The 18479-nt window shown below is 46.1% G+C and overlaps 1 protein-coding gene across 5 annotated transcripts in view; it reads right to left on the bottom strand.

Moving 5' to 3' along the window:
• The window catches only part of LOC125745056 (cadherin-4), a 271723-nt gene that overhangs the window by 30800 nt on the left and 222444 nt on the right, over positions 1-18479 (bottom strand). For all 5 annotated transcript variants that reach the window (XM_049017475.1, XM_049017476.1, XM_049017477.1 and 2 more), the window contains one exon: positions 8668-8805. In XM_049017475.1, coding sequence (XP_048873432.1) covers positions 8668-8805 — 138 coding nt within the window. The remainder of the gene's footprint in view (positions 1-8667; positions 8806-18479) is intronic.

The following is an 18479-nucleotide window of genomic DNA, read 5'->3' as shown; positions in this document are numbered from 1 at the left end:
TTTTCTGTCTGTCCAGGGGAGACAAGCATTATAAGCTGACAGACCGATGGGGAAATTCACCAGAGACCAGCAGAGAGCTACGCATTGGCAGACATATACTGTTGTCGTTCTACTGAAATTATCGACCTCTCCTGCAGTAGAATTGCAGTCCAGGATGATTTGTGGCTTCTTATGTTGTCTTGCACCCCGAGATGCATCTTTGTCCTCATAATGAGGCTATTGTTGTTCTTCCTGACCCAACGGAGGTATTTTCAAAGAAAGTTTCAAAGAATCGACAGATTTTGAGGGATTTAGAAGTTTATCATGAAGCGCTTGCTTTTCTCTCCTTACTGTTCCCAGTATCTGAAGTCCTTTGCTAAAATGCAGTGCCACCACTGTAATCTAATTGCTTTAGGGAACACTGCCATATACAAGTATACTTGAAAGTTCCAGTTATGGCAAAAATTTGCATTGCATGCTGCCTAGAAAACACAGAATTCAGAATCCTCTGAATAGAACGAGGTGTTCATCCACTGAAGTATGGGTGAGATCTCCACCCAAACATCTCAGCCAGATTGTCTTTTTTCACATCAAGCAGTGGTATCATGGTTATTTAAAGGAATCACAATACAGATGATCTGAAGCGATTCCACAGACATGCTTGCTGGAAGATTTGCCCTCCTACGTTCTTGCGATGCCTCCTTTTGATGCTGGTTGTGTTTCCCCATCGTTTTCATCTGATTAGGACACAGCTACCACTGAATCATTAGAAGGAAATTCACATTCTGTCTCTGAAACGCCCTCTCACATGTCACAATCACCCCACACAAGCTGGAATAACACTTCAATGGCTGTCAGTCTCGCTGAGATTTTTGGGCATATGGTAATGCCTCAGTAAGTAAGACAAAGCTAAGGCCTCTTCTGTACATTCAGATAATTATAAATGTGCATTGAGAACTGCCCAGCACATAAAAAAAATAATAATGACACAAAATCAGAGAAACACATTATCGTTTTGAATTGCTGAACAGTTTTTCCCACACAAGGCCGCAAGGCTGCAATTTCCAAAACACATCTACGATCATGTCCCCAAAGGAAGAAAAGTCATTAAATTTTTACAGTGAAACAGAGATTAACTAGTAATGCTGTTAAGTTAAAAACCTAAATAGGTCAAACTGACTCCCAGCATAACAGGAGAATTAAAACTCTCCAATATGTCATTCTGATGAACCGATGTGTTAAAAAATGAATGGCGGGTAAAGGGCAGTGGAACTGGAACTGCAGTTTCTGTTTTTAACCCAATGAGCATAACAGACATCAGAGCTTTGACCGACGCAGTCTGTCACTGCGGCCTGTGACTGGTTTGGTTGTTAACGTGAATTAGCAGGAATGGTCTCTCAGTGCTAACCCTCCCTGTTAGTATCTGGGGTTACTGTGGTGCAAGCTCTTGCAATCCGCTATCACCTGGCTAATCGCCTTATTATATAATACTGCACACCTTGCACTGTAAAAGTGAAAGAAAAATGTTTTGTAAAGGTTTACATATCTGACACGACAGCGTAACGTTTTTTCTTTGATGTGAAACAGTTCAGCCAGAACTAAAGGCTAAGCACCATTCTGGAATGAATCACACAGTATAAGCAGCACTGAGTGGAACCTATGAAGAATGCAGTTGAATATAAAAGTAGGAAAAAGGAATCAGTGGTATGCTAATTACTGGGGAGGTTGGGGACCATATATCAACACCCAGCTTCTCTTGCAGGGTCCCATCGTAGGGTTCACTCACTGGGTTCCCTGGTAGGGTTCCTTTGCAGCGTGCGAAGGGTTCTCGCCTATGCATTGTCTCCTTCAGAACCCCATGTAACTAACAGATTCAAGAACATCTTTCAAGAAGTAGGCTAAGTTAGCACCTGCTACATCTCTTTCTATATTTTGTGGTAGGCCTGTTTTTTATATATACACACCTTGATAAATTCCTCCCTGAATGAGTCCCAGTTCTTAAAAAGAATGTTAAGTGAATGACTGCTTGACAATACATCTGAAATATCCCCTTAGCATGTGGGCTGTGTGTTGGTAAGACGCTATGAAAAAAAGGGAGAGGCACTGCAAGGCTTGTTGAATTATTCAGTGATTGTGTCACAAAGAAATCGACATAATTTTATATTGGAAGAATAATTTTTGTTTAGGTTTATTGCACACAAATAGATTTACATAATGATCTTGGTTATCAAATGATCGTCTTTTTTTGTGCTTTGCACCAAACAACATGATTTATTAATAGGCCATGCAAGGAATGCATTACTCATCATGTTTACATGAAGCACTTTCCACAAAGGGGGCCTGCTGTGCTATTATTAGTGATTATTACCCAGCCGCGGGGCATGTGCACTTCGTGTTTAGCTTTCTGAAGTCATCTAAACGCGCCTTTGTCCCGTGAGTCCAGTGCAGTCACTCAGCTCTACTTGGGTGAAACTTAAATTCTGAAGTGAAACAAAACTAACAGGACTAAAAAATTTTGATTCTATCTCAAGAAGCTCAGGGCATCTAGGATATGAATAAATACAGTGTTAAGTAACGTTTGCTTTTCGTACCATTATAGAGTACAAAGTCCCGCAGAGTGCCGACTGGAATTCTGCACGGGGGTGTGTAATAAGATGTAATTCGGTCGTGACTGGGCTTGTCAATCCTGTTGAAGTCATAATTCAGCGGGTTGGCAAAGGGAGGGTCCTTGCTGGATGTGTTAGGCTTGGGTGCGTTATTGATGAGTGGGGTCTTATCTTTTTGGTTTATTGATTGATGGGCGACAGGGGGGATCCCTCACAGCTGGTTATACCATTGGGGGGGGGTGGATTACTGCAACAGGATGTGTGGATTGAGGGTGGGACGCACGTCTGGACCCAGTGAAATGCAAGGCCGGTGTCGGTGAGCACATTCATCTGCACAATGGCGGCAGCTGGGACTGGCCCTGCCAGCAGTATCGCAGGGGTTGTTTGGGCCTCGGCAAGCGCACGGCAAATTGACACGCCATCGCTGGGGAAGAGTGGTGAAAAAATTACCTTTGACAAAACGCTCCTTTTCTAATTTGTCTCCTGCTCCCCTCATCTCATCCCCCTCTGACAGCAATTAGTCTGGACTGCCTGACATAATTCATTGTTATGGAGTGGCTAACAGCATAAGGGTGCCCCAGTGAGGTGTGAAGGATGGGGGCATTGGGGTGTACGTGTCTGCCCCCTGGTGGATGCACGTAGTTCTCAATCTCAGTACCGCTTTCCCTTCCCCATAGCTACCTAAGCACAATGCATGAATATTCACAGCTTCCCCATCCGCGCTGTACTCCCTCACCTGTGCTTGTTGCTCGCTCATTTGAAGCTACGCTAGATCTAGAGCGTCGTGACTTTTTTTCCTCTCATTTTTATAGTTTGGGAAGGGTATCATCCCCGTTGACTGCCTAATCCATTAAACATCGAGCATAATCCCTAATTATTCCTATTGGTTTCATTTGAAATTTTATCATCAGCGCTATGCAAATTCTCGGTGGAAGAATCGCACCGGCAACATGCACTGCTGAATGCACATTACCATGACACCGTAACGGATTTTAGTGCAGCTTGGCGCAGTAGGAGCCAGTGAACCGCATTCCTGCTAAAAACACGCATGCATTTGTCAGCTCGTGCACACAGACTGCAAAGCAGAGGGGAAAATACTTCTTCATTTTCTATCCCGTTACACTATTTCAAGTTCTGTTTGCCTTCTGAGAAGAAACGACGTGAAAACTTAATATTCTACAGATCAGTCATACACAAATGCAAATTCTGCATGTGTGTGGGGGCCATAGACCAGCTGGTAATGAACTCTCCCTGGCCAGCAGAATGGGAATGTCCTTCACAGCAACATCTAGATCGGCTCCTTAGCCAGAGGCCTCGGCAGCCAGGGCTCAGTGGAAGCCACGTCCCTGAGCCCGAACAGGCTTTAGCTGGACCACCTTCCCGTTCACACAGCTCCATTGTGTCTCAGCACGTCCGAACAGGGGGATGCAAAGGGGACAAGTGGAAAAAGCGCTTGCTTATTTTGGTATTTCAAAAATAGGATTTTTAAGGGCATACCTGGAAAACGAGGTTTTTGCTGATGGGTAGGTCACAGCGGAAGGGAAAAGAGGAATTGCTACTCATGTAAATAACTGCTTTATATCCTGTAGCTGTAAGGGCAACAGCGTTGCATCAGCAAGTGCTAAGTCAGCGCTCTTTCTGAGCTGGGCTCCCCGGCCTCCCAGTGGAGCTGGAAGGGCTAACAGATCATACATGAGGATTCCGATGCACGGGGGCCACCGCCCCGTATTGGAGCCATTTAACAGAACTCTACGGCCTTCAGATGGGAAAGGTCTATGAATTTTCATTGTGTCTCTGTGGGGCTTGAGTCAGCAGTCCTGGCTGATGGCGGCAGCCTCCAGTGGGATCCTCGGCCAGCCCCTCGGTGAGTCCCAGGGTTTGGGTGGAGGGTCGGCGTGGGGGACTTGCTGATGAGCACTAATGTGCACCTGGAGGCAGCTCCAAATTCATCATCATGAAGACGTAATTCCCCCCCTGGGGGTGTGGGGGGGCGCCGGCACTGGCACACGGCTACTGCCGGCAGAGCCCTCGCACTAAGCACCTTATCTCCCCTTCACGCTTGAGCCTCTGTCTGCAGAGGAGCCAGAGTGGCTATGGAATGGGGAGAGGAGGAGGCAGAAGGGGAACTGCTGGGCTGGAGGAGAGGATGAGTGGCGAAACGGGACGGAAGGAAAAAGCCGCCTCACTGCGGAATCGCTGCTGCCAAGCCGAATTTGGATGGATGGTGATGTACAAAAAATGTGCACATTTCAGGCAAATTTATGAAGACAAAATCCACCCTGTGTGATTTTTATGGATGGCTTGCCCTGCAGCAGCAGGACTGTGCAGACGCCCTGAAACGGCACAGATGCCCTGGTGGAAAGCCAGCTCCTCAGGGAGCAGGCGAGGTGAACAGCCCAGGCCTCGCGCTTCTCCAGCCTGTCAGCTGCGCCCCAACAGCCCACCGGTACTGAGACCTTCCGTCTACGTAAGCTCGTTCCTCCAGACCCAGCACCGGGATTAATCGGGGGGGGGGGCATCCCTGAGATGCCAGGAGGGGGTCAGATCAGGCCAACAGGGATGCCCAGGGTTAATGGCAGCAGTAGGGGGGGGGCTTCTTCGCCCAGGGACCTGGCCTACTTAGCTCCGATGCCGAGCGCCTCTATCTGGGGAACGCGATGCACCAATTAACAGCCTTTCCTTTGTTTTTTTTCATGGGAGGTCGTCTACACAATTAGCACGAACAGAAATGCACGTGCTGGCCCTCCCCCATCCCCCCGCCTGTGCTCTCAGATTGATTAGCTGAGTTAGCGTCCAGAGCTGGGGGGGTTTATAACCCAATTCTTCTTCCTGCGCCTAGAAAATGTAAACTAGATAGATTAGCACAACAGGACTAATTTTACCCTTTATCCTTTATCCACTTTTTTCCGCACCTCTACACTCCTCTGCAGGATGTGGAAAGCAGGCAGTCAGGCAGGGGATATATGATTCAGGGCTGTCTGACGCACTGGGGGCGCATTAGAACACTATATACTGTAGTGTCGCCCTGTTATTAGGAAATTCGCCACATCGTGGAACCTGGAATAGATGCCGCAAAAGAGGGACGTCCCAATATGCAGTTGTGGTCCAAGAATAGATCTAAGCTTTACCTCAGCTGTGAGTCTCAGCATCAGCCTGTGTGGCCTAATCCCCAGTGGGACAGTATATGTGAATCCTGGCCTTAATCCCCGATGTAACTCTGCATGCAAACCTAGTCTTAATCCCCAGTTTGACTCTGCATATGAATCCTAGACTTAATCCCCAGTTTGACTCTGCATATGAATCCTAGACTTAATCCCCAGTGTGATTCTGTATGTGAATCCTTGTCTTAATCCCCAGAGTGACTCTGTATATGAATCCTGGTCTTAATCCCCAGTGTGACTCTGCATGCAATCCTAGTCTTAATCCCCAATTTGACTCTGCATATGAATCCTAGACTTAATCCCTAGTGTGATTCTGTATGTGAATCCTTGTCTTAATCCCCAGAGTGACTCTGTATATGAATCCTGGTCTTAATCTCCAGTGTGACTCTGCATGTGAATCGCCAGTGTGAATCTCAGTGTGAGAGCAGCTTGTACACCCTGGGCAGAGTACACATGTGAGTCCCTCTTTTAATGAGTCTGAGTCCCAGCATCAGTTCCATCCTGATGTGCATCCCAATGTGAGCCGGAATGTAAGTCTTAACTGCACAAGCCCGACAGATCCAGTTCATATGTTATTAATAGCAAGAACTTTCGAGTGAATGTACAAACAATAACTACAGTACAGGTCAAAAGTCTGGGTACACCTATTGAAAATCAAGAAAATTAATCAAGATAATGACCCTAAGGACACCTCAAGGTGATGTAGTAAGTTTTATCTTGTGAACAGATTTGGAGTGCTGTGACAGATGACCGGGCCCCCACAATCCCCAAACCCAAATCCTACAGAGCTGGTTTGGGATGGGTTGGATTGAAGTGTGAGAGCGAGGTAGTCAACTTCTGCCCAGACCTTGTGGAACCTCCTTCAGGACAGATAGAGAAGCATTCCAGGTGGCTACACGCGGAAGCCAAGAGCCTGCCGTGTTTTCATCGAAGCAAGAGGGAGTTATTTTGAAGAGTCTGAATTTTTTTTTTAAATGAGATGTTGGACACTTTGGGTTGTTGCGATATTTGACATGTATTACTTCATTGCCTAAAGACCTTTTATTATAAGGTGGAAAACATAGCTAAAATAGAGAGAAACGCAGTAAAAGCCAGTGTACTCATACTTTTGACTGGTATGATATTTGCAGTGACCATGCAGGCATATACCTTATTAATATATCATTACCTATAATGGAGAAGCAGATTATTATTATACAGAAGCATGATCCCATTTGCATAGCAGTGAAACCAGCTTACAGAGATGGTTCCTTTGTCTCTCCTCTCTGTGTCTTTCAGCATGTTTACAGTAAAACGCTTCTACATCCGCGGGACTAGCTGCAGGTCTTATGGAGAGAGGCATCCCCGACCAGCTGGTCTGCCACCGCATCCCCATCCGATCCTTTGCCGTGGAATCCGCTCACTCCCGGCAGGCCTTAGGGACGCCCCGTGACACCTGTGAAACGCTTCTCAGCAGCCGTGCTCTATTGCCAAAGCCGTTCTCTTAAATAAAGACTTATTGATTTTTTTCACTCCTCACCCTTAGCCCTATTTGGTCAGCACTGTCCCTATTCTCCACCATTTCCGCTACGGTCCTTCACCGACATCTAACCCGAGTGCCGTAATTTTCCTCCCTGATGGCTGTCCAACTACCCGCCCAGCCTTACATCTCCTCCCTGCTCCTCCCCCACCCTACCCTCTGTACTCTCAAGGCTGCTCCTGCCAGCGCACGGTGCAGAGCTCGCCTCGCTTGCTGGGCGCTGCTTGCCCGTCTCATTTAATCCTCTGGTATAACAAATTACCCCTCTGAGTTTCCTCATTCTGCGCTATCAACAGGATGCTGCTGCTTCCTCTGCACTCCTGCTTCCCCGGAATAGGTGTCATTTACTCTCCAAGGGAACATCAGCGCCTGGGCCCCCCCAAAGTATGGGGGGGGGGCATTAACCACCCAGAAGGACAGACCCAGCTAAAGGGCACTCAGCACCAAGACATTTCATTTCTAGTGAATAAAGAAGGGGAAGAGAAAAAACAGGAACAGCAATAACGCTAAATTACCCGCGGCTACATCTGTAGTAATGCTTTTCTTCCTCTATTTTTCTATTTTGCTTTAAAAACCTTGTGCCGCAAAGTGTCGCCTATCGATATCATTAAAGCCCGTCGTTACGGCGATGGTCACTGCCGATCGTTGATGCTCCCCCCCTCTCCTGCGTAAAAGACACATGTCTCCTGAAATCTCTGCTAGCCGTTATCGCCCCCAGCACACGTCTTGCTGTGATGGTACCTGCTGGGTCCGAAATAGAGCACAGCGAAGTCAGCGGATGAGAAAAAAACATATATATTTGTGTCTCTGCCCCCGTTGGTTGTGAGACGGTATCATCGGCAAAGACGCTCCGATTGGCTGCTAACAGCCTTTTGCCATTGGCCATTAGAGGCACACCAGTCTGAGCGCCCCGTGAATGGCCGGGGGGGGTCCCCTGCGCGTGCTGGACGGGGGTCTCCCGCTCTCCGCCACCTCGGCGCTGTGAATGACAGATTGCAGAGTCGTCCGAGGTACCATGTGAGTCATCTATAAGCCACGCTTTTGAACCCAGAGAGGGGGAGAAAAACAACGTTGTCAAAAAGGGATTAGGAAAAAAATAAGCACCATTTTTTTTTTAACAGGCCTATAAACAAGCCTGAAGCAACTGGGATCCTTGGGGAAATTGCAATATTTTACACTGCAACACTCCACCAAGACAGATGGTATTAGGTGTCCTCACGGGAAATGTAACAGCGTTTTCCATTGTTACTGTCACTGTTTCTCACTCTCAGATGACTCTTGAGCCTTTGTTTTGGTTCACCTACCCACCCTGAGTCAACATCCGCTGCTCCCTCACTGGCCTCCCCCACGGGCCCCTGCATTCGGCCCATCAACACGACTAGCACGCCGGCCCCCAGCTCACCGTTCTGGCCGTCAGCTCCGGCGGGTTGTCGTTGACGTCTGTCACTGAGATGATGGCGGTGGCGGTGTTGGATAGCCCGAAGTTCAAGTTGCCCTCCATGTCGGTGGCCTGGATGATGATGGTATACTGGGAGACTTTCTGCAGGGGAGAATTCAATTCCAATTCAGCGTAAGTCCACACTTTAAGAGCTTCAGGGGCCATGCTCGCTCTGTGCAGATGAGTGAAGGAAAGCAATGGAGACTAAGTCACATGCTACATTGGAGACGACAATGAAGGCTTGGGGGGGTGGAACCACTGAATGGGGTAAGGCTCAGCTGGAATGGGCCCCCGAAATTGTCCTGTTATGCAATGCCGTGCCCTGTGTCAAACGCTGCAGTGCACAGACATGCATTCCCATTCACGTTTTCAGTGAAGTTCCCACTTCTGACGATGGTGGGCATGTGCCAGGGGCTGGTGTGCATCTTCTCCTCGAGCCCCCATTCATTGCCGTCTAACTGTCCCGGCTGTGAGCTCGCGAGACAGCAGCATCATCAGTCATTTTAATGGGGGCACTGCCACTTTAAAAAAGAAGCACTGTATGGAAAATATTATTGAGGGTGAACGAACATTACTTAGTTCCTTAATATAGAAAATGCCCGGAAGTTTTTCATAATTTCTTTTCCCCTCCAAGCACAGAAAGCGCTGCTTTCTTGACATCTGGCTAGAGCACCATCCGGTCTTTGCAGAAATGACACATCCGAAATGGGGGGGTCAATCAAAATGACACTGATGCAAAACTTCAGTGCATCAAATTAAGAGGTCAAGATATTAAATTAAATTAAAATTAGAAATTTTAAGTAATTACGGCGTGGGTCATATTAAAAGTAAAAGCACAGTTAGCCTGCCAGAGTATTAAATCCCAACATAAAGAAGAGAAGGTAAGGTAAGCAAAGGCAGTCTGGGGTGTCAAGGGGAGACTGTGGAGGATTGTGTGAGAGGGGAAGAGTCTTTGTAAAGATACCTCTCTCACTGGCAGAGTCTGTGGACAGCACAGGTCTCTAATCTTGGGAAAAGAGAATAAAAACCTTGGTTTCTTTTGCGTCTCTGCCTCTCCTTTCATCCCGACTGTTACATAACTCCCAGCTCGCAGACGCTTAGGACCCATGGCTCAGGGCCAGGGCGCGCTGTCCGTGGTCCTGGACACTCTCTCGGAATAGAACAGTGTTGTCAAGGGTAACCTCTCCTTCTCTTATCTCCGGCCTGGCCGTTGCTTTTGGGTATGCATAGAGGAAAAAGGGCCTTTCTGGGACCTCATTGGAGTAACTATTTCTCATTTAATATTTCTGTTAAAGAAAAAAAGGTTCAAATCTGAGGTCTATAAATGGTTCTTACCTCAGGTATAATCTGTCGAAGGTATAGTCTGCCAAAAGTACAGTCTGTCGAAGGTATAGTCTGCCAAAGGTACAGTCTGTCGAAGGTATAGTCTGACAAAGGTACACTCTGTCAAAGGTATAGTCTGACAAAGGTACAGTCTGAGAAAGGTATAACCTGAGAAGTTACAGTCACGGTAGAAAGATGAAGAACTATATAAATATACACAGTATTAAAGGGAAACAACGTACACCATTGTGTAATGGGATTCCAAATGAGTATGGACCTGTGTCCTGAAGGAGGCCACCTAGAACATGCTTAAATAAAATGCAGAAACCAAGTTGTTCCAGTAGAGCATCCTGCTGCGTTGACGAGTTTTCGCTCTGGTCGAAAATCGTCAGCTAAGCAGCTTAATGTCGACGGGAGAGCAGCACCTGCAGGAGGATTGATGTACAGCACATGTACCTGCTGGGCTCCACCGCCCACGTTCCACCCTGACATCCGTCACTGTCACGTGTCAGTCCACCCAAGCGGCTGCATTTCTGCGACTAGCTCAGGCTGTGCTGAGAGGCTCACTCAACGGGAAACTGCTGTTCCCATCAGCGCCCCCACGAGAAATGGGAACGATGGAATGCTGTCGTGTGAATTTACGGTGCAGTCGATTCTGTGTGAAATCAGAGCGTGTGTACGTTGTGAGTGGGAACTGACCTCAAGGTTATCTGTGAGAATGATACAGTGGACCGAGACTAGGTCGAGGAGCACACCTGAATATATTCAGCATCCTTGAGTAGCTCAAGAAACAGGCTGCCTCGTGCTCGTGTGCAGGTGTGTATATGCATATGAGAAACCACATGTGTATACCTCTGTGTTGACCGTGAGGGGGTTATCTGAAATTCTGCCCCGAAATGTATGTTCCGTGTTTGTGTGAGAAAAAATGACATGTATGGGTGTGTGAGAGGGAGGATGATAGCTGGATTTGGGAGGCTCGTCCATGGGGCCCTGCACACTGGTCCCGGGTGATTACAGGCACAGGCACATTTTTCCCGTCAACAGCTTTATAATTCTCCTCTTAGCTGTACCCTGGCTCACTGGGCCCCAAACAACAGGAGGAGTGTAATGAGTTTTATAGATTTCCGCCGCTGATCGCAGTTTCCCTTAAATCGGGTCACAGAGAAATAAGCAATCTTTTTCTGCAAGAACAAAAATATGATTTTTCCCACTGCCCCAAGCCACTGGATTTTAATTTATGGAGTAGGAAGGCAGTGTGGAGTTAACAAAGCGGGCGTGATTCACCACCGTGAGGTAAACGGAGGGATTCGACAACCCAATCTCAGTGCTTGTTATGAAAGAGGCTTTTAAAAAGCAATTAAAATACTGAACAATTAAATAGAAGTGTTGAATGATTTTCAGGTTTGACGTTTCAAGTTGTACTGAGTGTCTAAGGTGCTGAGTGTATGTAGTGACTGTCAATAATGTGTGTGTGTGTGTGTGTGTGAGAGAGAGAGAGAGAGTGTGTGTATGTGTGTTTGTATGTCTGACAGTGTGTGCTCGCTGTGTTCATAAGCCCGTCTTAGTATGTGTGAAATGTGAATTCCGCTGTCAGTCAGTCAGTCAGCCAGTCAGTCAGTCAGCCAGTCAGTCAGTCAGTCAGTCAGTCAGTCAGTCAGTCAGTCAGTCACTGACTGCAGTGATTACTCCACCAATCTCAGACACTGGGAGAATCTCTGCTCTCACATCGATGCACACATACTCCATCAACCAGAATTCCACACACAGCTCCACTGTAAACATGCACTCACACACCGACACAGACGCCTGAGATATCACTGTGTTTGTGTACATCATGCATATGAGATAATGCTTCCACGGTCCTACTCCTGAGATAACCTTGACTGGCAGGTGACCTCTGAATCTGCATGTACCTCTGTGTGTGTTCCTGTGCTTGTTTGCTTCTTTGGCCATTTCTGCATCTCCTCAACCTGTGCCCAGAGCTCCAGGGAAATCTCTTCAGGGAGACTCTGCTTCCCCAGAATGCACCTTGGCTTCACATGCCGATGGATTTACTAACGAAGGTCACACTGGGCCAGGCGCTGAGCATGTATCGGACCTAAAGTGCACGGGCCACGGCTGCAGAAATGCTCAGAAAGCCTCAGTTAATGAAGAGAAACAGCCACACTTAAGCTCCACCCAGTCTGGCGTCAACCCATCAGAAAAGAAGCAAGCTGGAAGACGGACACTCATGAAGCTCGAGTGCTACGCTCTTTGCTGATTGTGTAGATGAGAAGAACACATCCATTAGGGCGCAGGAGCAGAAAAACAGATGGACAGAGGACTTGGGGAGCTTGGTAGTCAGTCCACAGGTTGTTCCATCAATCTTTCATGCAAAAGCCATTCTAGTCACACTGTAATATATCTAAATATCTAAACAACACGGATCTATTAGTTCAAATAATTCTGGAAGCCTATGAATTTCCATGTCTCAGTACAAATTCCTCTGCTATTTCCAGGCTACTTCTGGGGTGAATCCATATGGATGTGTGCATGTAACTGAATCTTGTGTTATTTATTAAAGAAGGAAATGCTCTATTGGACTATTTTTTGACTCACAGTCGAGAATGTTCTTCCGGAGCATGTTGACCTCACTAAGCAAACATGCTCAAACAGATGGTGGTGCCAAGGAACAGGCCCTGGACCCTTGAACCACGTCTTAATTGACATGCTGGATAAAACCCCAGTGCTGTTGCCTTAATGAGGCTCGTCCCCAGGCTCCCCAATTACATCTGAAGCGTCTTCTTCACCTGCTAATTGTTGCGTAAATATTCCAATTAGGCTCCAGCAACTGATGAGGGGATTAGGACGTGTGAAGCTGATGTACATACGAAGAACCCCCCCCCCCCCTCCAACACACGCTCTTTGTTTTGCTTTTGGAGATGTCCCTCCCCTCTCCCCTGCAGACACGCAGCATTTACAACACGCTGCCTAATTAGACAAGTTTGCTGTTATGTTCACCTCCTGTGTGCCGTGCCTCGACCCGTCAGCACAACAAAGGGGTGCCCGGACCCATCTAACGCACACGGTCGAGAAACCCCTGGCGGAGATGGGGGTGGCAGCCTCGTCACCGACGCCTCCAACAAAGTCAACACCATATACACCGATGGGAAACATGCCTTCAGTAAGCAGCACCCCCTACTCTACACTCTCTCTCAGAATACAAGCCTCCAAGCAATGACTCCAGGGGATTTTAGAAACTGTACAAATGGAGGTGAACTGCGTTTCTATAAAACCATTTAAAAAATAACGAAAAAATAACTGACTTAATTATCTGCACATATGTTATGGTTTATTTTAGGCTTCAAAGAGGAATTTGCAATCAGCCCTTTCAGTTCCTTCGGATTATTTATTATAAATGCTGACAGAACTGCATGTAGGGCTCAAGTAATGCAATGATTTTGTCTCTGTATAAGTCCTGGGAGTCTTAAACTGAACAAACTTCATGGTAAAAACCTTCTGCATTCAGAATTCTTCAGCTGCCCGCTAGCGATCCTATGTTCTTGAATCAGTATTAACATTAAAGAATCCTCAAGGCTGACCTTATTACTTGCCCCAGTTCAGCTGCCTTTGCTTGACACAAAAGTTGGTTGGTGCTTCTAACTGTATCGTTAATGGGTGTCTGTATTGTATAATTGAGGAATGATGAAGCTGGGTGGATGTGTCAGTTTGTGTATGAGAGGGTCACCAACGCTGTGTGTGTGTGTGTGTTGGTGTCATGTACTATATGGTGGGGCTAAATGACTTCTTATTTTGATATCATGGAGACAATTTTTTTTGTCCCCACAAGGAGACACTCAATTTCATAAAAATATGTGAAGCAATCAAAAAACTAAAAATTTCAAAAGTCTCATATTTTGTTTGGTTACTTATGGGTAAGGTTAGGGCTGGGTGGGGGGGTTAAGGTTGTCATGTTGGGATTAGAGTTTTCCCCATAGAAATGAATGGAGAGTCCCCGCAAGATATAAGTACAAACCTGTGTGTGTGTGTGTGTGTGTGTGTGAGTGTGCGCGTGTCTGTGTGTGTGTGTGTGTGTGGATTAGGTGGCCTTTATTCGCAGCTAGAGGCTGGTAACCAAGCAGCATCTCTCCCTTCTCCTGAACACACAACACAACCCCTATATTGCACCAATGCATTCATGGGACATGTGGTGTAGCTTAATTACATCCCACATACAGTTCCAAGCTGTGTGTCGCTGGGGCAACAGTATGCGTTTGCGTGGGCTGAGCAGAAGATGAGAACTCCAATCTGAAAGCACCTTGCCCAGGGAAGATGCTACAAAGGTCCATGGCGCCTCTTCTGTGCTGTTAGCGCTAACCCAAGGACCTTTGCCCAATCCTTGCCTATGGCAGTGCAGTCACTGTTCGACTGCCTTTCCCTTAACAATGCCTCCTGGGACTCTACATTGAAGGATTCTCCGGCACACAGAGCTGCTCCGGAGTTAAGCCCTAGTGCTATTAACCACACATATGAGCTGTCCAATCCACAAAAGACAGGCATCCCAGGGTCAGACAAGTGGCACACAAAGGTCTTACTTACCAATTTGCTGTATGAAGTACACATACACACAGATATACAAGTAAAATAGTTGCAGAGGTTGTAACTGATGTTAGGATATTCAATGGACTGGTTATTGTGAAGGAGTTTCACTAGCTTACCTTCAAACAAACATAAGTGTTACGTAATGCCGGGGCACGGAGCGAGGAAGCAGGGACCGAACTCCAAGTGTCGGCCAAATACGGGGTTTAGTCAAAGGCAGGACACGATCAGAAGACAACTACACCACAAATAACGTCGATGACCGGACTGGGGAAACATACTCGAATGTGGACTTAAATACACAGGACTAACAACAAGAAACAGCTGGTAACAAGGTAGCGAGGGGGCATGGCACACAGGGGGACCGCATGAGGGGGGCATGACAATACGCACGCAGATATCAAAAAGAATATTGTGCATTTTGTATGAATCAACACTGTAGTAATGAAAGCAAAGTAGGAAAAGCACCATAACGGGGAGAGTCAGTATACAACCTTCTGCAATGGGCGCTCTGTGAGAGCTGTAAGGAGAGCCACAATGGATGTGTACTGAAATGATGTGTAGCAAGTGAAAAGTATTTACCTCCTGTGAAATTTCCAGTATTTTGCATATTTTACATGCTGGATTTGGTAGCATCTTTTTGTGGGTTAAACAGAGTGAGCCTAAGAGAAAAAAAATAGTTAACTTCCTCTTTGTTTTGTTACAGAGGTAATTTAACAAGCTATCTCCTGGCATAATACGGTTACCCCACGGCCAACTCCCTATTAACTCCATTAGTGTCAGACTTGATTTGGGACAGCGTAAGCCTGACTGTGTTCGGCCATTTCCATTAACGTAAAGTCTCAACATACGTATTCCAGAGGCACTGCACATTATCAGGAGAAGAAATTACTGAAGATACTTGGGGAAAAACAAAAGTTGTTGATGAAGACAGGATTTGTAGCTATTCACATTATCCAAATGAAGAAGATTTGGGATAGCTGTTCTAGAAGTGACTGCATTGTTGAAATCTCACTATGTCATAAATGAGTCACAAAGCACGACATCCATAGATTTCAGGGTTTTTTTACTAGGTCAGAGTCTGTCACTGTATTATCAGGAAGTCGCGAGACAAAATAGGGCAGAAGGAATAACCACAACATACCAAAAAGAATCTAAATACCAAAGCAACCCATGCTCTGAAACAATTTTCTATGGACAGTCAATCAAACGATTTGCCATAGACAACTTGAGTTTACGGTCTTGCGTGAAGACCTTGCGGCCATTGTGCCAGAATTCTCCTGCACGACTGAGACCTAAGAGCCGAAATTCCTATTTGATGCTGTGTGCCACCTATCGATAAGCAAAGGGAGCATTTGATTGGAGTTAGTGGTGCCAAAGGTAGTCTAAGTATGTCTTGAGTGTAGGAGGGTGGTCACTTTATCACATGGGGGGGGGGGGGGGGGGGGGCTGCAGATTGCTGGAGATCAAACATACCTGGAGTTTGCTATTAGGCATAATCTAAAGGTTGCAAATTTGACAAATTAACTGGTTTTTGTAATGGCGTGTTGCAGAGGATATAGGACACATTTGACATCCTACTTAAGGACTCTAATGTTCATGTCACCACTTTCCTGCTCAAAATCAATGGCTTAAACCCAGCATAAAGCAGGGTGAAACAGAGTGAAGCAGCATAAAGCAGGGTAAAGCAGAGTGAAGCAGCATAAAGCAGGGTAAAACAGAGTGAAGAAGCGTAAAGCAGGGTAAAACAGAGTGAAGCAGCGTAAAGCAGGGTACAACAGAGTGAAGTAGCGTAAAGCAGGGAAAAGCAGGGTGAAACAGAGTGAAGCAGCATAAAGCAGGGTAAAGCAGAGTGAAGCAGCATAAAGCAGGGTAAAGCAGAGTGAAGCAGCATAAAGCAGGGTAAAGCAGAGTGAAGCAGCGTAAAGCAGGGTACAACAGAGTGAAGCAGCGTAAAGCAGGGAAAAGCAGGGTGAAGCAGCATAAAGCAGGGTACAACAGAGTGAAGCAGCGTAAAGCAGGGAAAAGCAGGGTGAAGCAGCATAAAGCAGGGTAAAGCAGAGTGAAGCAGCATAAAGCAGGGTAAAGCAAAGTGAAACAGAGTGAAGCAGCGTAAAGCAGAGAGAAGCAGGGACTGCTTTCATGAAATTCGCTCATTTAAGCACATTGGGAAAATAAAAAAAAATAATCTTTTTGAAAACCAGCAGTTTCTTAGGATTTATTAGAGGTTTAGCACAATTCATGACATAAACAAAAGAAAAGGGCACAATCAAATTAAGAACTAGTTCAGACACTCCCTGGGTAACGATGGGGTTATATGATCTGATCAACTCATAAGACAAAAATATCAAGTGAAATGCATTTTAATACTCTACACCTAACCTAACAAACATCATAGCCTAGCCTAGTCTACCTTAAACATGCTTAGAACACATTAGCCTACAAGTGGGCAAAATTATTAACACAAAGCCTGTTTTATAATAAAGTGTTGAATATCTCATGTAATTAATTGAATAATGTACTGGAAGTAAAATATAGAACAGAATTGGAATACTCATCATAAAACTAAAATATCGTAACGAGGACCATCATAACCCAGACAGCGTCTGTACGGAAGAAATGAGAAACACCTAAATGTCACAACAGACGGAAATGAAGACAATCGAGTTTTGTTAAGTAGAACACATGGTTCCTGACAGAGAGGCACATCCAACACCACTCACACCCCAGTGGCCAGGCTCTCTGCATGCGAAGTCAAAAACCCTTCAGTTACAACAGGGACAAGGGTAACTGCTAATGACCAAGGCAAGGGACTAAACTAGACTGAGACTGAGCAATTAGCAACGATCAAGACACAGAGCTAAACCAGAGAAATGCCAGAACCATTCCAATCAGTCCAAGTCACAGAACTAGACTGGACAACTGAAAGATTAGACAGAGATTAGCGTCAAAAAGCCAGAAAGTCACAGCAAGAAACAGAATGGCAAGACTGAATAGGTAGACCCAAAACTCAAGACATCGACCAGGCAGAACTTAAAGACACTGAGAGCAGGTGTGGGTGATTATGCGCTGACATCATCTGGAAGTGGATTCGCCTGTGAGGACCCTCTGGCAGCTACGTGATTAAGCACTGTTTGTGACAGCATGTCATTAAAAAAACAAGCTAAATCTTAGACTCATCAAAGTAACCACCTTTCTTTTCATTTTTCACCCCAGAATTGCTGGGGGAGAACCCACAAATGATCTGTGCTGGTTAGCTGTGTAGTAGTGACTTGTCAATCCATTTCATTGCACAATTCATACCACTTCCACAGCTTGATGGAGTTATGGCCAAGTGCAGTCCATGTCGTCATTTTTGACTTCCCTTCATCTGCATATAGTTTTTACAAGATGTTTACAATCAGTGCCTTGCTTGAAGTTTAACCAAAAAAATGTTTAAAAATGCCTCACTGGCAGGATATAATGTAAAGACCAGCATGAGCATATTAAACCTACTGCTCAACTGCTTATGACTTACACTATGTACTCAGCTTGATCTATAGTGGCACATGAAGGCAGGGAGAATCGTGTGCTCCTCCTGTTAGAGTTATGTCTGAAGCAGACAATTTTGTTTTCAGGTGTGATCGTTACCGAGACATGTTTCCTGCTCCTGTTTGCGATGATGCAATGGCAGGAACTACTAGCTCCTAGCTAGAGTGCATCATCAAGGCCCTTCTGCTGTGGCTGCCGAACAGGCGGATACTGACCTTTGCCGGCTGTCATCATTAGTGATCAAAGTCCGGCAAAGGCGCCCTCTGAATGCCTGCGGCTGTGCCGTAATTGGAATCAAGGATGCGTGCTGGAGAAATCCATTGCCTAAAACAGCCTTGAACCCT

Source organism: Brienomyrus brachyistius, chromosome 6 (assembly GCF_023856365.1).
Source record: "Brienomyrus brachyistius isolate T26 chromosome 6, BBRACH_0.4, whole genome shotgun sequence".
NCBI classification, from domain to species: domain Eukaryota; kingdom Metazoa; phylum Chordata; class Actinopteri; order Osteoglossiformes; family Mormyridae; genus Brienomyrus; species Brienomyrus brachyistius.
This window is presented reverse-complemented; position numbering and strand designations above follow the sequence as displayed.